This window comes from Anopheles stephensi, chromosome 3 (genome assembly GCF_013141755.1).
Source record: "Anopheles stephensi strain Indian chromosome 3, UCI_ANSTEP_V1.0, whole genome shotgun sequence".
Taxonomy (NCBI): Eukaryota; Metazoa; Arthropoda; class Insecta; order Diptera; family Culicidae; genus Anopheles; species Anopheles stephensi.
Genome location: NC_050203.1, coordinates 78,944,898 through 78,967,064, shown reverse-complemented (window position 1 = coordinate 78,967,064; position 22,167 = coordinate 78,944,898). Strand labels below are relative to the sequence as shown.

The 22,167-nt window shown below is 43.9% G+C and overlaps 2 protein-coding genes across 5 annotated transcripts in view; one reads left to right on the top strand and one right to left on the bottom strand.

The window, feature by feature from the left end:
* Positions 1-22,167, bottom strand: part of LOC118514699 (kinesin-like protein CG14535) — a 119,817-nt gene that overhangs the window by 55,989 nt on the left and 41,661 nt on the right. For all 4 annotated transcript variants that reach the window (XM_036061761.1, XM_036061762.1, XM_036061763.1 and 1 more), the window contains one exon: positions 1,794-1,971. In XM_036061761.1, the coding sequence (XP_035917654.1) occupies positions 1,794-1,971 (178 nt within the window). The remainder of the gene's footprint in view (positions 1-1,793; positions 1,972-22,167) is intronic.
* Positions 2,852-4,755, top strand: LOC118514700 (cytochrome P450 4d8-like). The gene is made up of 4 exons (XM_036061765.1): positions 2,852-3,080; positions 3,151-3,534; positions 3,623-4,255; positions 4,318-4,755. The coding sequence occupies exons 1-4, from the start codon at positions 2,918-2,920 to the stop codon at positions 4,656-4,658; spliced, it is 1,521 nt and encodes a 506-aa protein (XP_035917658.1). The 5' UTR covers positions 2,852-2,917; the 3' UTR covers positions 4,659-4,755.

Below are 22,167 nucleotides of genomic sequence, written 5' to 3'. Positions count from 1 at the left end.
TTTAGCTCTTGAGTGGCTTCGGAAGGAAATGCAAGAGCTGCTTGTTTTGGTTTTCCAAGAAGACGTTCACGATGGAGAGGCAGTGTTGGCAACGCTTGAGCAGTCTATTTTCTTTGCTCATTGCAAGTGCTGCAGGCACGATTTGTCGCCATTGGGCTGGCGATGGTTTGTTTCGTCTGCATAAGAATGGAGCGAATTGTTTTTAGTGAAGTACTAGCTGTGAAGTGGGTGCTTTAGGTGTGTAGTAAGGTGCCATTTATGCGGATACCTTAGAGTTATACGGAGTCTGGATAATAGTATTGTCCGGATGAAACGTTCGTATATTTTTGCAGGTTGATCTCGGATTGAGGGTATAAGAATGAAAACTGAACATTTCTAGTTTTATACAACAAAAAACCCTTAAAAGATGGGACGGTTTTCGTATGCTGTTTTTATCTCCTTTTAGAGCCTTCTTTTCTTTTCGTGAGTTTTATGGATGATGTAACCTCAGTATTGTGAAGCAATGTCTAGTCAATCAAATTTGGACATGGCTTTTAAAACAAAAAAGAGGCCCGTTGCATGACGAGACAGCATGGCCTCAAGGTCTCTTGACAAACGAGGCTTCTCAATAGACAATATTGTAGAAGCCAGAGTACAAGGGGGTACGAGGTCCCTTAAAGCAGTGGCAGATCAAGCTCCTTGAAAGTCCTAAGCACAGTTAAAGTTGGATGGATCCTGACACGTCGCATCTATTGATTGGGCCAGAATCATCATCCAAATATAGATTTTTTTATGCAGCCCTTAATGGCATTTGGAGCCTTCTAAATGATCGAGGCTCCCTGGACTTCACATCTAGAGTACAGGAAGATACTGCTATGCTGCTATCTGCTTAGTATGGTTTAACTATGATCTGCCCATGCCTTAAAGGAGGCTCCTTAGATGAAGCTCTTTAGACAAGATCTCTTAAATAACGCTCTTTGGACGAAGCTTCCGAACCGAGAGCCCTTGAATGAAGGCCCCTTAAATGAGACCCTAAAGACGAGCTGCTTTAGAGGTCTCCTCAAGGTTCCTCGTCTTAGACGTCTCATCCAAGGGGTCTCGTCTAAAAGAAATCGTACTGGAGTCCTCGGTTAAGGAGCCTCGACCAAGGATCATTGCTTAAACGATCTCGTGTGAGGAACATCCTTACACAGCGAGACTCCTTACAAGTGGTCCTTAGCATGAAACGTTTTGGGCCTGGTCTCTTAGACGGCTCGGATGGCATGAGCTAGTCTTTAAATAGGTTTTAAAAATAACTTGTCTTGCTTTAGGCTCAAGCAGCCATTTTAATCCAATGTTTAGCATTTTAACTGCTTTAATCATAAAGGCTCCAACGCCCAAATAGGATCATTTCAATACCTTCGTTTAAGAAACTATTTTGTTGAGTAATAATAGGATGGTTTTCATTCAATCATATCCCGAATATTCGATACTTTGATATGAATTTTTCAAAAAATTCTTCTTATTTTAATTCTACATGCTTTAAACAAAGGCTTTTTTAGTTACAATCATGCGTCAAACAGTTATTTCATTCCATTAATATATTGGTCCGTCTGCCTCTTCGAACACAATTTCTACCCGTTTGATAATTCTTCATCATACAACTCTGACACACACACACCCATTGGGAGGAATCTCAGGAAACGCGATAAACACTCCGGAAAATGAATGTTGTTGTTTCAGCATTGCAGCGTCGGAATCAACAATTTTCCATCCATTTAAAATAACATATTGCAATTGTACTTTCCGCAGCTTCCCGCTCCTCACTCACTTACCTTTCCAAGGCCGATATTTTCCCGGTTCGCCATCCGACGGGCCAAACCGGCCGGTATCGGGGGCGGTGTGCGCTGGATCGCTCCACAGAAACCACCGTTCGCACTCATTTCCGTGGCGCCGTTTTTCGTGGTGACCGGTGCAATTTCACTACCGCCGGAAGCCAATCGTTGTGCAGCTCTGGAAAAGAAAGGCGGGAGGGAAAATAAAGGGAAAATATTAATACTACGAGCAGGAGAAAACATTGGTGGAAACTGTTTCGAAATCGAAACGAAAGCACAAAAAATACGGGAATTGGAACACAAAAGACATAAGCGCAGGACACCGGAAAAGGGTCCGTAACGCACCTCACTGGCAAAATGAAAAATAATGTTTTTTAATCAAATGTTAATTTTTCCCACATTTGCGGACCATTTTTCAAACCAAGAACAAGTAGGGGTGACTCTTTTGGGCAAAAGACGCGATTTTTGGGGCCATCAAAATCAATTAAAAATATTTTACATGCAGTCTCCATTATGCAGTCCAACTTTTTTGGAGTCGGTATTATGGCCGTTGGTTTGGGTTTATTTTTCGTTTCCGTTTTCTTTTCAACAGTTGATTTAGGGGATCAATTATTGTATTGGTATGTGGCTGTGTGTGTGTGGTATAGGAAGCTGGTAATTTTTGCTGGGAAAGGATGACATGAAATGTTTCAACCGTAACGTCATTTGCACTTTTATTTGAGGTTTAATGCTTACCGGGCACAAAATAAATATGGTCGCACAATGAGTCTAATGGCGAACGAGTCATTAAAAATTGCATCAATATATGCTGTCGCTGTATGAGATGCAATTTTTTGAAGCATTTTAGGCTCTAACTCCAAAGTTCAATTTGAAACGATTTCTTGCCGTGTCAGCGTGACTGGTGAAATATTTCACCACGCGCTGGTCACGGATGTTTCAAAACAACACTCAAACAGCTGCAGCTTTATCACTGATCGACCGTCTCGAGCGGCTAGCGATATCAAATCTCTATCGAGCTCCTATCTGTCTTCGATTAAAACGGACCGAGTTGGGCTAGATTTATACGAGAGCTCCAGTGCGTGCTGGGAAGTCTAGAGAGGAAGTTGGTGTCTAGTGTGCGCAAAATGATGCTGCTGGTGGCCTTTGTTGTGGTGTACTTGAGCTATGTGCTGTTCAAATACCACCAAAAACGTCAGCAATTGCTGGAGATTGCCAAACACTTCAAGGGACCGTATCCAGACTACTTTCTCGGATGTTTCTATCTCTTCCGAAACAAATCGGTTGCAGGTGAGTGAAGTAAAGTGTTTAGGCTAAGTAAAGCGTTCCTATGCTTAACTCTCCCCTTTCTCTGTTCCAGAAATATTCGACCTGCTGAATGACATGCACCACAAATATGGCGCCGACGTTAGCATGATCGGAGCGTTCAATGACCTCGTGCTCGATCTCTCCAGCACGCAGAACGTGGAGAAAGTGCTGCTGGCGAAGACGACGAAAAAATCCTTCCCGTACGAATTTCTCGAACCATGGCTCGGTACCGGGCTGCTGCTATCGTTCGGCGAAAAGTGGTTCCAGCGCCGGCGGATCATCACCCCAGCGTTCCACTTCAAGATTCTCGACCAATTCATGGACGTGTTCAATCACGAAGCGGACATTCTCGTTTCGAAGCTGGAAAAGCAAGCCAACGGGAATGAGTTCGATATCTACGATTATATCACGCTGTACGCGCTGGATAGCATTTGTGGTAGGTATTTGGAGGGGGATTTGACTACCAAAAGCAGGTGAGCACCTTATCTTAATCGCCGCTTATCGCATTTCTCCCATGTTTATAGCGACCTCGATGGGGGTGCAAATCAACGCACAGGAAGACCCGAACAATGAGTATGCCCGGGGCGTCAAGCAAATGTCGGAGTACATCTTCCGCCGGGTGTTTAGCGTACTGCGTCAGTTCCCATCTCTCTTCTTCCTGTATCCGTTTGCCAAGGAACAGGGAAGGGTGATTAAGAAGCTGCATGATTTTACCAACTCCGTCATCGAGAAGCGACGCCGACAGTTACAGACGGAACAATCGATTGGGAAGGTTGAGTTTAATGCCGATGAGGATGAGCTTTACTCGAAGCGGAGGGATACGTTCCTCGATCAGCTGCTCAAGGTGACGATCGAAGGAAAGCCGCTCAGTACGGCCGATATTCGGGAGGAGGTTGATACGTTCATGTTCGAGGGACACGATACGACGACATCCGGGATTTCGTTCACAATCCTTCAGCTGGCGAAGCATCAGGAAATTCAGCAGAAGTTGTTCGAAGAGATCGATGGAATGTTGGGAGCGGGCGCTAAAACCACCGTACTGACCAGTGCCCTTCTGCAGGACATGAAGTACTTGGATTTGGTGATCAAAGAATCACTTCGTCTTGTACCACCGGTTCCGTTCATTGGGCGCAAACTACTTGAGGACATGGAAATGAGTATGTAGATCTTCAAGCCCAACAAACTTTATTTAACTTATCTGAGACATATTTTCTTCCAGATGGCATTAAGGTTCCGGCAGGCACTACGCTCACCCTGAACATTTTTAACGTGCACCGCAATCCGAAAGTGTTCCCCGAGCCGGAAAAGTTTATCCCCGAGCGCTTCTCCGACGAGAACGAAATTAAGCGTGGCCCGTACGATTATATCCCGTTCAGTGCCGGATTCCGGAACTGTATTGGGCAGAAGTATGCGCTGCTGGAGATGAAGGTAACGATCGTGAAGCTGCTGGCAAGTTACAAAATTCTACCCGGAGAGTCCATCGATCAAGTACGCTACAAGACGGATTTGGTGCTGCGTCCGACTGCTGGAATTCCGGTGAAACTTGAGAAGAGGAGTTAAGATGTTTAGGTGTAGGTTTTGTAAAGTATTTGGTCCTGTTTTTGTCGAAAATATATTTGACACATTAAGTCTCTAAATTAAGAGAGTCATAAATTTATATCTTGGAGTATATATCTTATTTTTCTTCTGTGAGCTCTTCAGGAATGAATTTATTAGGAAATTCTGAAAGACTTTTAATCTTGTGGATCACCAAAAAAAAATTTCCAGGTTCCCGAATCCCCAGATTTTCTCCTCTTTTAACCTTAAAGATCTCACCCAACACACACACACCCGCCGTTTGGTGTTGCAAAGTTTTTCTCCTTCAAGAAGAGTAGTTTTTTTCCGGAGGAGGGACTTTTTCTTTTTGTAGCCTATCACCTCTTCTTTAGAAAATGTCCCAATTGTTAGCTGTTGTCACTTGAGGTTTCTTGGGCATTCCTGTTAAGATCTTTTCCCCACTCTTCTTTCGCTACGAGCAGCCTTGCAAGCCTTGGCAAAAGAAACGGAAGAACACAAGCCGTCAAGGATCGGAAACTTTTTTCTCACTTTAACCAAAAATTGTATAAAAGTATACACGAAAGCGAAAAGAAAAAATACCCCCCCCCCCCCCCACCATCTTCATCATCTTGTACCGGCAATGGTTTGTGATAAAAACCGGCGAATGTTTTTGTCAGAACTTTGCTCATTGCTTCTCAACCGTGGACGTCGGCATCGCGGTGAACTTGGTCAACTTTCTTCGAGTTTTGCGAGGAGCTTTTGTTCGAGCAATCTTGGTTTGTGTTCGTTCGTTCTTTCGGTGCGAGCCAAGATTTCACATCCCGAGCTGCTTCCGCAGAACCAACCCCCAGGGCCACTAAGCCGATGAGGATAATGCTAAGAAGCATGAAACATAACAAATAATGCTTGGTCCTAGTACGGTGGCAGGAAATACGGGGTGTAGAAAATAAGCTGCAGTACAAACGGTTCCTGCCCACATTAAACAGGCGCTCGGTCCTTACAATCCTCGGCCCAGTCAATCCGTCTTTTCCCCGGGTTGAAGCGAAATATTTCATGGAAGATGTACGACCATCCAAACTCGACGCACACGACGGACGAGCGTGAAAATCCGGCATAAATTCATGTGTGTGTGTGTGTGTGTGTGTGTGTGTGTGTGGCTACTGGTGTGGTTTCTACTCACAGGCGACTTTTGGTGTGTTTGGTGTGGTGAACGCGAAAGCTTCGTCCGTGCAGTGGGATTTGCTCCAGGAACATCCTTTCGGATGTGTCGCTGGGTCGGTGGGAGAAGAAGCTTAGGAAGGGGATGGTGGGGTGCAAAAAAAGCGTTGGTGAACTTTCCGAAAATGGATGGGCGTTCATCCATTCACGGCCGTTTCCACTTATTTGGAGAAGGTGCAAAATGATGAAAAATACATGTGACGGATGGGTTTTTTTCTGTCGGGCAACACGTTCCCAGCACGATCCGAGACGCGATGGCGATGTGGTTTTTTTTCGTGTTGATATCTTTTTTTTGTCATCCTAGTCAGTTTCGGCTGGATTTTATTCAGTACGGTAGATTCGAATTAGAGGTACAGGGGAGCGAGAGATCGAGAGAAAACACCGTCACAAGTTGAAAGATCTGTTATCCGCTAGCCATGGGTCTGCGGTTAGACCGACTTTTTAATTAAACTGTCATTTGGATCTTTACGCGGAACTTAACACGAGGGCCGAAAAAAAAACGAGGTCGTCGTGGAAAGTTCGGTCAGTGGTTGCAAAAGAAGTTGAGAAAAGTTAATAAATTAGCATACTGCCCCATTGGCAGGCTTAGAAACATTTGACACTTTGTAGAATACTGGTAAGAAAATATTGTTTGAGCCCTGATGAGGTTCTTTTTCCTTTGAAAGAACCTGCCAAGTATTTAAAATGCTGGGATTTTTTCAACCCAACCTATGTTAAGTGAACAGATGAGCGCATTCAACACTTGACATACGCTTGTACATTTTAAAGCCAGGACGTTTAAGGAAATAATTCCTCGATCGATTACGTGTTCATATTTTAAGAGAATCAATATGTTGTTCTTCTTGTTATCAATTAAAGGATTGGCTATTAGAGATTTACAAAAATAGTAATCGTTCGTTTAAAAAATGTTTAACATTATCTTCTTGTTTGTGGTCACGGTCAGTCATTTCTGACATGCTGTAACTTGATTTTACCCGAGGCTGGATAATCTATGGGGCGGTGGCAGAGGCGACAGTGGCGCTGGTCTTCACACGGCATGACCGGGGTTCAATCCCATCCAGACCCACCTCTCCGAACGCAGAGCTGACTGCTTTGCTACGGGTAAAATTAAGTCACAGAAAGCCAGAAATGGCAGGCCGACACCGGATTGCCCTTGAAAGACTGGAACTGGTCTACATTAACTTCAACAGGCAAAGACTGGGTTGTCTTCAATTTCAATATCTCAATTGGTCCTCAAACCGATTAAGTCTCATTCTACGTTCGGCAGCAGGCCATTTTTATATCCTTAAATCCAATCAAAGATTAAAGGATATTTGGAGAATCGTCTGTCATTCTAATGTTTGAGGCTATCAATTGGTCTGTTATTAAGACTTAATGCAGACTTGGTGGTAATGCTTGAAAGAAGCCTTTTAAGTGTTTATTTCACTAGAAAGTGAGTCTAAACAATGCTACTCCCTTGATAAAAATGATTAAAACTCAAGAATCCGAAGCAAAAACCTATGAGACATATCGATAGAAAATGTAAAAAAGAAATAGATTCCTTAAAAATAATGTCTCCTTGAACAAGAACTACATTGCCTCAACTAAAAACAAAATGACTTGCAAAAGGACATTCCAACATCCCTTCTGCTCAGCAGGTAATGAAACAAGAGCAACAGTAGTGTAGAACATTTCAAATAACTCGTTAAGAAACACCCTTGTACATGCAGAACGTACGTCGGGCTTGTACGTACGAGTTTAACGACTAAATGAAGCTATGCAGCCCTTTACAGTTGACACCTTGACTCACCATCCCCCCCCCACCCATTCCTTTGAGCTCGTAAAAATTGACGATAATAACTTGAACCCTTGTTAAGACTTTTACACCGCAAAAATTGTTTTCATTACAATCATTTAACAGCCTACCTTTTTCACCTTGCGAGTTCCCGGTTCCTCAAACAGTGTCGCAAGCTGCTTAGTCTCGCCAGATAAAAAAAAACTCACGAGTTGCTTAAAATGTCGTCTTGCTGACTTTTCCTGTGCTTAAAAAATGCTCTACATCCCTACACTCTCCATGACAAGAAAAAAGCGAGCCAACGTTGCATGCTGTGTGGTACATGCTTAAGGAAGCCAGAATTTCCCCGTCAGCACGTTGATGATGATGTTGAGCCAGAGGTGGAGGTTTTCCCCCTGGATGTTTTACATCTGAGCTGAGGGCTTTATGCTACCGGCATGAAATTTTGAAAAACACGTTTGTGATATTTTTCATTCACTTTCACCTTCGTTTTCCCGGGCGAAGGCAGGAACTGCTATGGGGACTGTACTAGGGGGACTCGGGCTGGCACAACGGGAGGCACGAGAGAACACTCCAAACGCCAGCCCTTCATTTATTTAATAAACGAAAAATGAAAAGCTTTGTAATTGCAGGTCGAGAGCGACCGGGGCCCGGGTTTTGGTGGTTCAGGTAAAGGTTATCATGTTACGAGCCCTAGTCGAACGGTTCTCGAGCAGGTTCTTGAAAGTCTAAACTGTTCCGAACGCTTCCCACCGAGACTGACCGGGAAATTTGAAGCATCTCCCGTCTGCTGCATCTGCTTCACCAGCTCGGGTGGGGTAAAACAATACGAGCGGAAGGTTCTTATTGCTTTCTAAAAAGCTAGACTCGCTGGGGGAGTCCAGGGAATTTCGTCCGAGAAGAGTGCGGACCTGGAAGGTCCTCTCTGTGTTGTGTACGTGATCAAGTGTGAAGGTTGTTTTAAGTTGTGAGATGAATAGACGAAGGCAGTGGAACTGGTTTGGGGTGAAGAAATATTTGCGGAAACTGATTTTAATGTTCTCCACAAAGTCCACCTTTTCCGGGGAGGGACTGTGCAGTCGTTGGCTTTCATTTCGAGCGGCAGTAGCATCTTAGACCATTGAAGGGACATTTCTTCGGCATTTGTTGCTCAACAATGGGATGGGCAGTGGCGTCGGTGAAAGCGAACCCTCCCGGAACATTCGGGGAAGTAATTAAATTCCACGACATGGGCCAAACATACCACGAGCCGAGTCCAAAAACATGTCGAGAATTGGAATGCCTAGATGTGTGTGTGTGTGTGTCGTATGGTTAGGTTGAACCTCAAACTCAAGAAGAAGAGTCGAGGCATTTACATCTTTTTTAAGTTCTCTTGCCAAATCTTCCCAAAAGCGCTCGTAAGCAAATACGAGCCCTCAAGGCACGTTCGCAAACAACACCCGAAAAAGGCTTGTGAATCGGGACTGTCCTCCCAATGCTGGACAACGGCAAACACTACACACCGATTAGCCCAATGTTTCCGGTACGATAAGGTTGTGTTATATCTCACTTATCTGCTGTCCTTTCTTGGATAGCTTCCCGGGATAGCTTCCCGCCCGTTCCCGGCGAGTAGTTGGCGAGTGCCTCATTTACCCTCCGTGTCGAGGGTTTCTATTATTAACCTCCATTAAAATGTCAGCTCTTTGCTGGAGAACTTTGAAAAGGGACTCCCCGGTAGTTGGACTTGACAGCTTCGGGAAGATCTCGACCTCCATTAAAAAGACATCTTTCATTTGCGAATTGATTATTTCGGGTCGGATCAATTATGAAATAATAGTCGGAAAATGAGCGTTTTATGGGAAAAGTTTCAACGCTGCGGACGAGACGGAAGACAGACCTGATGCTCCGATAAAAAGTTTCACCGTTCAGTCGTTGGGTTTTTTTGTGAGAGTGTGTGAGTGGTAATGAATATATTATGGATTATTTTTGCGGTCTGCTTAGCAACAAGGCTAGGGCCGAAGCTGCGAGAGTTAGTCGGATGTGCCGTGATAGCGAGAGATAAAAATAGAGCTGCAAGTACTTTGCTTGTGAGTAGGATTAAAGCGAAACTACAACGAGTTCCTGATTGATTTAGTGTTTAATGAGGGTGTGAATAATAGTTTTTGTTCGAGTTTGATGCAACATTTTAGGAGAAAACTGTGAAATAGTTTTCAGTTGATAGAGAAGCATTCATCCACAATAACTGCAATGAAGAGAGACTCAGCCGGTACAGTCAACACTTAATACTGCAATCAGAGCTCAGTTGAGTACAATACAATTCCTTAGTCAAATTTTCTTCATAGAGGTTTAACAGGTCTTTAAGTATAATTCAGGAAAATAAAAACACTAATCAGATCACCTTTTTCCTCTTGAAGAAAAATAATTCCAACTCTCCTCACATTTTTCTTGTCCCATAAATTTAAAATAAACATATTTTTTTCTTTATTCATTGTCCCCCAAAAAACCTTTCCTCTTCATGGTTCCGGTAAGCAACAAAAGGATTCAAATCCATGATCCTTCCCATTTCACCGAAATGGCTTCCAATCTATCAGATAACGCGCCGGCAAAAACCGACCCCCGAGGATGGCTAAAGCCCCATCTCGAATTGGCCTCAAACATCCATCCAAACAATCTCAACCAACGCACACATGCATACCTCTCAAGCGCAACAATAAGCCCTTCTTTCCCCTCCCCCCCCACCGTGCGGAAGGTCTTGTGGAGTGTACTAAACCATTCTAATAACAACACTTTGGTCCCCCTCGACGGCAAAGAGTAGCATATTTCCACCGGAGACATAATCGTTTTATGCTAAAAGTAATGGCAAAAATATTCAAATTTTTTGCTTCCCAACTTTTCGGGTGCATATGCGTACGGTTGGAAAACGGTGACATCCGGGCAAGTGATAATGGTTGTTAGAGGAAGAGAGGGAGAGAGAGAGATTGGCGGGAACAAAACACTTCTCTTTGCAACTGCTTTCAAGTGTTTCCCTGTCACGAGCAGTACAGGCAGATTGCCGGGGAAAACTCGCACGAGGAAAAGCTGTCACTGCTTAACCGGATAAAAGCTTCGTGCTTGTGCTCGGTAAGAGTTATGCGGTTTAAGTGTGTGTGGGTGTGCGGAAAATCTTCATTTGATAACAGGTCGGATCACACCACTGATAAGGCGTCCCCATTTTCCAATTTTCACACTTCATCTCCCGACCAAGTCACAAGCCCCCAAAAGGCCACAGTGGGTTCGGGAAAAATAAACACACAACCATGCACCTCGCGTCCGTGAATGGACGGCATTAATGTGACACTTCCGGTGGGTTGTGGTCTGTGGACAATAGAAAAGCCCAGACGAAAGGACGCTCGCGCGACCAAACACCCAATAAATTTATCTAATCTAAAGCGAACGAGGGAAGCCCCGGACAAGCAAACAGCATTTATTTGAATAAAAATGCGATAATTCTCGGTTAAATCTCAATCTTCCACGATAAAATCAGATTAAAAAGGGGGCGGAAAAGCCATCCGGCGAAAGACAGTTTGAGCAGTTTGTCACTGTGTTCGGTGTTTCGCTCTCGCCGATTCCATTGTCGCTGGTGTAATTCGTTTTGTTTTTTGGTTCGCGCCAATTTCCTCTTCAGCCACGTATCTTCATTTTGTGGTATTCACTATCATTTAAAGGGATGTATTTTTCCACCCCAAACTCCAATCTGCTATGTCGAGTAGAGCTGTTAAGGGAAACAGATTTCCTTTTCACCAGACAATCGATTTGCTTAGAAAGCTAGAGAGAGATCGTACCACCCTATCGTCACTTTGTCGGAACGAAGCGTCCCAAGTGCGACAAAGTGACGGAATCGGGGAAAATCGTCCCCCAATTTTCCCCACACATCACCCCACTGTAACGGAAGTAAACGAACGGGAACGGGCGCAGGAACTGGAGCGCATAATAAATGAGCGAAATTATTTTCCTCATTATGCCGTTGCCGTTTTGCTGTACAGGACGGGGAGGAAAAGCCCGAGGAAAATCACTGTACTCGCGCGAGGGTGCTGGTTTCGGAAAAATCGCCAGACCAAATCGAATGGGATCGGTGATGGCGGGGATTCTTTTTGGGACCCCCTCACCCTGTGGCCACGGTGGTTAAGGTGTCGCGGAAGGATGAGGTCACAGCGTAGTGAAAATTATATTTGCATAGAAAATCACGACATCACGATTTTTCCCGGGGGGAGCAAGGTGGTCTCTCTCTCTCCCTTGCTTCCCGGTAGCTGGTACCGTCTAATCCTAAATCTTTGCCAACCACCATCTTCGCTACTTGGGCACGCAAAAATCTGGAGGCCTGATAGCATTTCCCGACGACGAGAACGACGGCATTCCCAGTAACAGCGAAGGTGTACAGAAAAATATTTATTTTATGTGAATCCTGGGAGTTGGAAATATGTTTTGAATATAAATGATAATTTTAACGCAACGTTGTCGTCTTGACTATCTTTTGTAAGGCCTACGGTTTTCCGGGTTTTCCGGGGAGCTCTTTCCTGCTGGCGAATGTCACTAAACAGGTCGACCCGATTTTCGGTTGCCGTATTTTTGTCTACTCCCGGTTTCTTCAGGGAAAAATAGGGAAGTTCAAGAGGGAACGGGAAGTTGTTTATTTTACGGGGAAATGTTTATGCAGATCCTCCCGGAGCTTCACCCTGGAGCACCGGAAGCACACGGTTGGGAGTTTAGGCGCACAACTATTACACACTAACACGCTGCTCTGGTCGGAAGGAAATCCGGTGAACAACGCTGAACATCTCGGTTGCTTCCGCTTTCACACCAGCATAATCCGTGGCTTCTATGTTCCCCTTCTGTATTAATGTGCACCTCCGAGATGTGCAGAAACACGTCCCTGTTCCGTTTCTGGCGGATGGAAATTAAATGTTGCTTTTGATTTGGAGCGTACCCACACGGAGGGTAAGGTTTCTTCATCTCTGTGTTTACTCGGTGTCGAATCTTTCCGGACGCTTAACCCTTACCCGCTACCACGTATCCTCCCCTTCTTGCTATGAGAATCTGTTTGATGTCACCCGAACCTGGGCGAGTCATTAGAGAGCAGGGAGCCCAAATAATGAGATCGCCTGGGAGGATCTCACCCAACCGAACACTCGAAGGTCGCAAATTAAACATAAATAATTTCGTCCTATTTTTAGACACCATCACAGCAGGGCCCGTGATCGACCCTAAACCAGCCACACCTCTGCGTGTAGCTTGGCGTGCGAAAAATCCCGGAGCAAAACGGATAGTTTTCGCCGAAGCACAGTGAAGCCTGGGAAAATGTTACACCTGAGCCAGTGAGAAATGGGTGAAAGCTCGTCGTATGATTGATTCGTAGCCATCCAGGTGGTATGGTATCGAAATTAAGAGGGGCAAACTAATTAAGCTCAATGGTGCGTGTGTGTGTGAGATACCGTGTCCAATGCTTCCGGTTTGATACCCGGGCCGGAATTTGAAATGCTCCGCACTTGAATGGGTTGATTGAATCGTTTTGCAAGGACAGTAAATATTTGGCCAAGTTATAAATGAGTTCTTTTGATTAATATTTGATTTAGGGACGGCGGCGGTAGTGTGAGATAATAGTTGTTATAGTTTAAACGACCAATTTCAAAGGAATATATGGAGCTTGGGTGACTTTCAGGGAGTTATTCTGCAATTGTCAAGGCTTTAAAGTAAGCCAAAACTATTGAAAATACAATAATATTGAAAAACAACTCCTAAATTTATGCAAACTTCAACCAAATGGGGCATATACGTCTTGGGAACTCCTAAATTTATGCAAACCACATGACATACAACTCTTCTACGTGGATTTTCTTCAATTGTATGCCTATTAAAACAGATTTAAATATACTTAAAAAATACAAATATATTTTGTTTATAAAAAATATAATAAAATTGGAATTTTAGGAGGATAACTTCAACTAAAAATGGTTTTTTATAGAAGGATTGCTTGTTCAAATCTCAAAATCACTCTATGCCCTTATTGATAGCAATTTATTCCTCCTCTTATATCTTTTCCACCAATATTTCCATCTGAGGATATAATTTTTCAACCATGTCATGAACCCTGTCGATGTTGCTACGATTTGACAGCATATTATTATCATTTCATCCTGTTGCCAGCCTTTTAGTACCGGCCTCCCCCCTTAAAAGAGCTGCAAAAAGCAACTGCAACACCAAAAAACACACAATAAAAGCAGCTGAGATGTGAAGTAAAAATTGACATCTGACGGAAGCGATGGAAGGAGGCGCAAGACCCACAGCCTTGATACATCGTCATCGAAACGAACACGAACCATATGTGACCATGCTTTGTGTTGGAAGGCCGTTCGGGAAGAAGCGCGAGGAAGGAGATTGCTGAAGAGGAGAAGGAGACGGTAAAATAAAAACATTTCACATGCCTGCAATCTTCATCGTCTGCAGAAAAACCCCAGGCCCGTGAATGATGTTGCCTTTTTTGCTGCGAGATGAAGAAGGAATTGGAAAAATAAACACGACCGGCAAGCTTGTATCTGACGCATGCTGGTGCTGTGCGTCAACCGATCGGTTTGAAATCCATTTCATGGCTGTCGCTTCATCCTTTTTATTCACACAGCGGGAAAGTAGGGGATGATTTCTAAACCTCGGAGCCGATAGAAAAAGGGCACATCTTTTGCTTTTATGCAAAAAACACTCATCGAGGAATATATCATCGAACGATCGATCGATCACCTCGCGTTAAGTACTGGTGTGACAAAAAAGCAGAAGGAACTCATTAAGGCATCATTAAGTGTCGTTTTTCGTTTACAGTCGCACTTTGGACGCTTCATCCACGGATCGAACATTACGTGTGGTGTCGAAAGAAACACTCGGAAGTGTGTGAAAATGATGCGTGGCATTAAAAAAGGCGATTTTTTACAAGCGACTAGGCGTCTCCATCGATCTGACGCGGAGATTTTCTGGAGCTGACTTTATGCTGTTCTGCGCTTTCTGTGTGTGTCTTTCTAGAGTGGAAAAAAACATCACATTCAACAGACAGCTTCACACTGACGTTTTTGGAACGGTGCCAGAACCGTTCCAGAATCTCGTGACAACAGTGTTGAACGCTAGACGGCCGGCCTCCTGGATGGATGGGCCGGATTTAATCAATTTTATGATTGGCTATAAAATTAATTATATTTAGAAAAGAGTTTCCATCGTTCCACAAACTCTCACAGCCGTTATCTTAACCCTCAACACTACAGCCCTGATTTCCGAGTGTGTTGTACTCGATCGTTTTTCACTCGTTTATCTTCCGTCGTCCAGCGTACGGCTGCTCGCAGGCGTCAAATAAACAAAGGCTCTCCGAGCACGAAATTACGTGGAAAAATGTGCTCATCTTGCCTTTCTCCGTGCGTTTTGTTTGAGTTCGGTTTTTTTCTTCCATGTTCCAGTCCCGTGTTTCGCAATTTTCCATCATCTGCCACACTTTGGCAGACGGCGCCAAGAAGCAAAGTATATTAACAGTTGTTAAAAATAATGAAAACACTTGTACGCCACCATCAACGCCATCGCTGGACATTGTTGTTGTTGTTTGGAGCTGCAAAACAAACGGCGCCCACGAGTGAGGAGTCATTTTTCACGCCACCTCTGCCATGCACTCCCTGCCGTCAGGGTCAGATTTTTGCCAGTGGCACGCAGACGTACGCAGAATCTGATGGATGATATTTAAGATGTGAACCCCCCATCCTGGCAGCAATTTAAAACCTCTCCAGCTTCAGGAACACGATCAGTTTTCAGTTCATTTCCAGCACTTACATCCCGGACTCGGCTGGAGTCTGTTTTTACAGTCGGTAAATTTGATTTATTCCCGACGGGGGTTTTTTCCCCAAACGGTGGCCGTCTTCACACCAAGCGCTGCAGACTTTTTGGTGGAAGAAAAAAAAAGAAACAAACCCGGAAGACATCACAGCTTCACAGTGGGACACACTCCATACCGGCACACGCCCGCTCCGTGCCTTCTAGTCGCGTCTAGTGAAAGTATTTATGGCGCACGATGGCGAGAGTGATCTCATTAGTGTTAATTGAATCCTGCTAATTGAAATTAGTACCGGGTTCTTCCGAAGCTCCACCAACGCACACAGACGCAGGAGCGCTACAGTGTATGATACCGGGAAGGATACTTCAGGTGCAGTCAGCCCATCCCAGCCGACAGGTCAGGTTAGAGGGTAATTTATGGTGACAACTTCACTTAAGTTAATTTTGAAGCGAGCAGCGCACCGTTTAAAGTTGGTCCGGAAAGTTGGCTATCGATTGGCGGGCGCCAAATCACGGTGGGCAGAGCGTTATTGAATTACGGTGCGGTTACTTGCGCGGTGGCGATAGTGACGGTGGGCGAGAGGGTGGAGATAGTTTGCAAATTGGGTTTGCAAAGCTGGTGGAAATTGGATCGTTTAAATTGTGGTAATTCATCATGCAAGTGTACGAGCGGCTGTGTGGAGTTGTGTTTTAAAGAGATTAATGTTGTTTTAAATTGACGCCAGTCGTGAGTCATACTGGGCGGGTGGGAATAGAGTGTGAAATCGATTGAAAATGAATCGTACTGGAGTAGTGAAACAATCTGCGTGTACGAGCTTTTTCACGGGAAGCGCATCGGACTTCATTATGTTACAACAACTTGATAAAACCTCTTCAAAAAGTTTACAAACAGTAATACAGTTCAAACTAAATAACTACTGCTTTCGGCAAGAATGTAGCTTAAGGAATTTCGCGACCCAAGAATCAAAAGTAAACATATAGGTTTTAAAGCTCAACTTTCCAACGTTTCCCTCGCCACCTTTCAGACGATTTATTCTTCACACTCAATAATAACAATACGGAAGAACGCTGTGGTAAAAATGCCTGTTCCAAACCATTACCTTCCACAAATTACGCAACCAACCAGCCCACAGGACAAACGCCCAGTTTTTCGTATCGTTATTCGCATGGTCAAAAGCCACGGGCCGGAAACGTTTCTGTTAAATTTCAAAACTGATACACAACACCGGTTGGACCGTGTGGGCGAGCCAACCACTGATCCGCAATGACAGAACCACTGACCGCATCACGTGCCAGGTATTGCCCATACACCCCTGCTCCAATGCATTTCCGGTCGATTGGGTAGCGCGATGCCGGGAAAGGTGTCCCGGTCGATGTAACAATCCCGAAAGCGTCACCGTCAGTGTCATGGTCAAATTGCATGCGTGTGAAGAATTGGGTTTTTTTTGGCTTCTGTTTTCCCACAAAAGGACACCCATTTCGAAGGCAAAGAAAACTCCCATGCGCGATCGATGACAGTGGGAAAATAAAAATAGTATTATTGCAAATCAAATGACAACACACAGAAAGTGGTTGGTGCACAGACTACCGGAGGACACACATTCGCCAGTCGGTGCGGCAGATTTGGTATGCAAAAATCGACCACACACTCGGAACGATTTCTCACGAGAGAGAGAGAGAGAGTGTGGCGCAACAGCGGAACGCCCATTTGCATAAATAAATTTCACCACTAGGAAAAACCAAACTTTCCCGGGTTCAAATAAATGCAAACACCACCGCCGAGCTAGTGCTACCGAGAAGGAGCTGGGCGGAACATTTTTCGCGTAGGTTGGTTTTGTTTGTTCAATTTACGGTGAAAATCGTTTGATGTGATAATCTATTTTCGGTCACTGGTGCGCTTTGGCTCATCGAAAACCCCAAACAAAAAAAAAAAAAAAAACGGAAAAAGAGAAAAATTCCTCCAAACACTACGTTTGTATGAAAAAATGCATTTACAGTGTGTGGTATTACTGATGCGCCCGCTGGTTTTTTTGTTGTCCCACGGTTGTTATTTTATGGCACACTGGCAAAACGATGCCTTTCATATTGCATTTGACACTCGTTTCCCCGTTTAACGCGGCTGAAATGTTGGAACTGTTGGGAGGCTTGCCACAAAACCTTTCGGGTACAGGAAGTATGGGTAAATTAATGCACCGTACGCATCGAATTGATTACCTATCAATTATCGGTCGGAATTTATTACCGCAGCCGAGATCAGCTGGAAAAATGGCATCGGCCGAAAAGATTGACGACATGGGATTTATCGGTTAAAATTACGATTGAGCGGTCGGGCAAATGGTTTGAACCGATTGAAATGTCATCGTGCTCGCGTGTGTGCTTGTGTCAAATGGCGAGTGAAAATGTAATGAAAAGTCCTCAGAGGTATAAAGTAAATGGAAAACATATTATGATTATAAAGCAAATTGATCGATACGGTAGAGTGAAGATTTGATTTCCGGTAATTGAGATTGATAAGCACCGAAAACGGAATGGAATTGGTAGAGTTTTTTGACATAAATAAGGTTTGATGAGTCTTTCTACACATTCCGTTTAGCTCTAATGCCCCTGGCGTTATGCAATTTATTGTTTGAAGGAAGGATCATATTGATAGCTAACACATTGCATACATTTCGGCATTCAAATTTTCAAAGATTACTGGATTGGCTTGAATTATTCGAAATTGTCTCGCATATTTCTGACAGTTACTATGTGGAAAAATTAATTAAATTATGAATAAATAATTAACGACATTAAACAATTACAATGGACCAAATTTCAATATTATAACATTAGCTTAGGATATAAATAAATGTGACAACACGCTAGGCCTATTTTGAGCTTGTTTGTCATTAAGAGACTAATCGATTAACACTAATCCCAGAAGTAACTAATCACCCTTGCACACAGCTCATGCTCACAAAAACATCATGCACTCGAAGACCCATGTCCAGGTGTTCCATTCTTGGAATGCCACTTCAAATCGAGCTGCCAAACACATTTCTTCCCACCGCCGTGTGCCCGGGTGGAAATGGGAATCGATAAACAAACGCACATTATTTATGGTTGCGTTTGTTTTTCCAGCGTGTCATATTTTTCTTGCCGCATTGAGTCAGCGCACTCATCTACGCAGACTGACCTTTTTGGCCCGGTTCGGTCTGGTCTGGTCCGTTTCCTGGAGCCAGTGAAGTGGATGCGATTGGGGGGTTGAACATGGATAAATCATCTCAGAGTTAAGAGCAACAGCTGAAAGACACCACTTTCGCAATATGGTTGCTGGGCTATGACGCGCTAACGAATGGTAACGGTTGGCCTTTTTGTAAGTGATTCGCCATTTGTTACAGGGAGAGATTTAATTGCCAATAGGTTTCGCATTTTTTTCACTATGTTTTGTTGTATGTAAATCTTAATAAACTTCCTCCTTTATCGTTTTCCAATTTAATGATCCAAAAATAAACCTTCAGGATAAACCTTCTTCTTATCTGCCAACCCTGTGAGCGAGCTATTGGATAGAACATATTTCTTAAATTGACAGAACCAAATTATTTGCTAATAAAATGGCCTCTCCAACCGGATCGAAACAGAGCATCCCGGAAGTCATAAAGCACACGTGACGCGTTATGGCACGAAGGATGGAATTCAGCGGCGGTCGAAGGAAACCAAAAACCTCGACCCAAAAAGTAGGAAAAACTGAAATCATCAGCATCTTAAGCCACAACATTGTCCTACGTGCTTTGCTCGAGCCTTAGCAAAACCCTTCGCTATCCAGCCTCCCTATCGTGGTGGTGATGGAAAAATGTTAATATACAGCAGCAACCTTGGAAATAATAAAATCCTATTATCCTTTTAAATTCCTGCATGATATGCTTGCTTCGGATGCCCTAGAAAGGGCCACGCATCCCTTTCTGAGCACACACGCTCACCCAGAAGCATCCCGTGAAGTCGTGACACACAAAACCGGCTGTACCGTGCCACTCCGTGGTGCAAGGTAGCATCTTCTTCGCTTGGTAAGGAAAAACTCCCCTTGGGAAAATGGACGCCGACTTCTGACGCACCTTGCGTTGGGTTGAGCAAGCAACGAACCAACTCCTGGAATCAGCAGTCAAAAGTCTAAAGTCAGCAATAATAATTTCATGCAACATATGTTCCGTACCAGAATGGGTTTTGCGAGGGCTGTGTTGGCGTGCGCAGGGCAGTGGTGGAACATTTCTCAAAATGGGAATGTTTTCATTCCCTTCGCATGCTTCCACCAGACATTTCCTCTGGTCCGGGTTGAGCCATCGATCGGATGGAGAAGGCTAAGGGAGTTCATGCGGATGATATGTTATGTTCGGGAGCTTTGAAATCGGGCGAAACACAACACACTGCCCGTCTTTTTGCATAGAGAGATGATTCCTTCCACCCAAAGTGTATTGGGCGAGATGAGCTGTGGATGTTTTTGCTCATTTTTTGTTGTTGCTGCTTCCTGTTGAGGTGCTTTCTCGGTGCTTAATATAATAACCAACAGCAAGCTTCGATGGCTCTAAACCGTTTATCCCTTACCGTCGTTTGGACGGAAGCGGTTCGTTTGATAGTCGTTTTTCTGCTTGAAATCGTTCATAAGTAATAGCTTCGTTGGGCGGATGCTGTGCGGATGTACTGCACACAAACAACAGCGCCGAACGATGGATTTGATTGAGTTTTATGGTAATGTAGCATAATTTGATGGTGATCTCCGCTTACAAGCGTAATGCATAAATATGATTATAATATCGAATCCTTAACCCGGTTTTGTACAGTGCAAATTGTCTGCATTAGCATTCAAATAATACTGTGCTAGTAATAGCATCAGAAAATAACAAATAATAAGCCTCTCGACTATCGATGGTAGCTTGTAAAAGTCGATAAATGATCACGAAAAAATCTAGGATTTTTTCATTGAATTGTCGTTGACTTTTTATCCTCTGCAACTTTCACGTTTATTAACTTCTTTCCGTTTTGTTTTCATTCGTTTTCTTTATCATTGTTTAATTTTTCTTTTTCTCCTTCGTTATTTAGGTTGATTTTATTATTCTTATGTACTCTCGGCTCCATCAAAATTCTTTAAATCCCTTTCCCCTATTCTTCTTTATTATTCTTCTTTATTATTAAATTTATGTATTTTTATTACTCTCAACTCTCATAATCTTCACTTGCCAGATTTTTCTTATTCTTTTCAATTCGTATTCCAGTCATAGGTTTTTCAATTTTCAAGATGATTCTTAATGAATCTTCTTGTCTTATGTATTTCATTTTCAATCAAATCCGAGACTCTTTCTTCTTCGATTTGTTTTATAAAAAAATATTTTTCAATGTTTTGAAAAGGCCTCTTTTTTACCAAAAACAATGTTTAATGATCCGCTTTTCCTATTTTTTTCTTCGTATGAAGAATGAAGAAAAACACTCTTAATATTACGGCTGCATTGAGTTTCATTAAAAAAATAATAAATTACTCTCAAACTGAAAAGTCTATAAACCTCTTTTGTAAGGAACTTAAAAGTCAATAAGCTTTCAAAGGCCCAACAAAAAGCTATGCCTAATAGCCGTTTTTCCCTCTATCCTTCAGCAAGCAGAATGCTAACAACGTCACTGAGCCACCACGGCAGCAAATCAAAATATTTAACCAATATACGCCTGTCACAGAGAAAATTTGCTCTGCGTGAAAGCGAACATGCTAATAACGTGCATAATGCATCAGCGCTTCACCCTCCCAACCATGCCAACTCTGCCCCCCTCGCCACGAGCTCAAATCACGCACATAATCAATTGTGTCGTTTCCATACGACCGTCCACCGACAGAGAGACAGAGCTGTAACGCTGGCCAGTGGGCCGACCGACCATCCACCAGCAGGACTTCAGGACTGGTATCGTTTACCGATAGCATGTCGGCCACTGGGAACAACGGTCGAGCATTGCAAAAACCGGATGGAGCATAACGCGCGTACACCATTACCGTTACACCATTATCGGCTGCAAGCGTGTAGGCCGGCCGCACTCCGATACGCTGTCCTGTGGTTCCGGTGCACACATAATGTGCTCGAAGCTCATAAAAACCGGCCACGGTGGTGTGTCTGCTCGCGTAGCTCATATTTGCATCGACAAAGCGTGCTGGTGCTGGTTCGGGTGAATGTAAATTAAAATCGATATTTTCCGAGACGCTTATTATTGCTTCGCCATTCCATTTTCCCTCCCGGGAGTGAGCTGCTGTACGATGGGAGGTTGGGGAGGAAACCACGGGCAAGGAAAACCATCTGGATAGTGTCCATTCATTAGCCTACTCTCATTTACGTCACGACGCTAGGGGGACACTTTTATGGGCCTGACCATCGTATCTGGGCACACTTCATCACTGGCTCAGCTCGGTACCTACCAACAAGGACAAGGATTATCGTCCCGATCATCTTCTCGTTTCGACGCACAGTTAAACGGTGTGGAAAGTGTGCGTCCCACTGTACCGCTGGTTGGCAAAACTTGCTGCCGATGCCTTACTGACGAGCGTGAGCGTGTGTGTGTGTGTTTTTCCATCGCGACTGATGAACTGCTGCTGAATAAATGTTACCTCTGCGATATTCATTCTGTTTGCTTTGTATCCTTTTGTGCGCGGCTGGCAATGGAAGGATTTCGCGCCTACATGCATACATATGTTGTCATGGGAATCATTGCACCTTGGTAGAA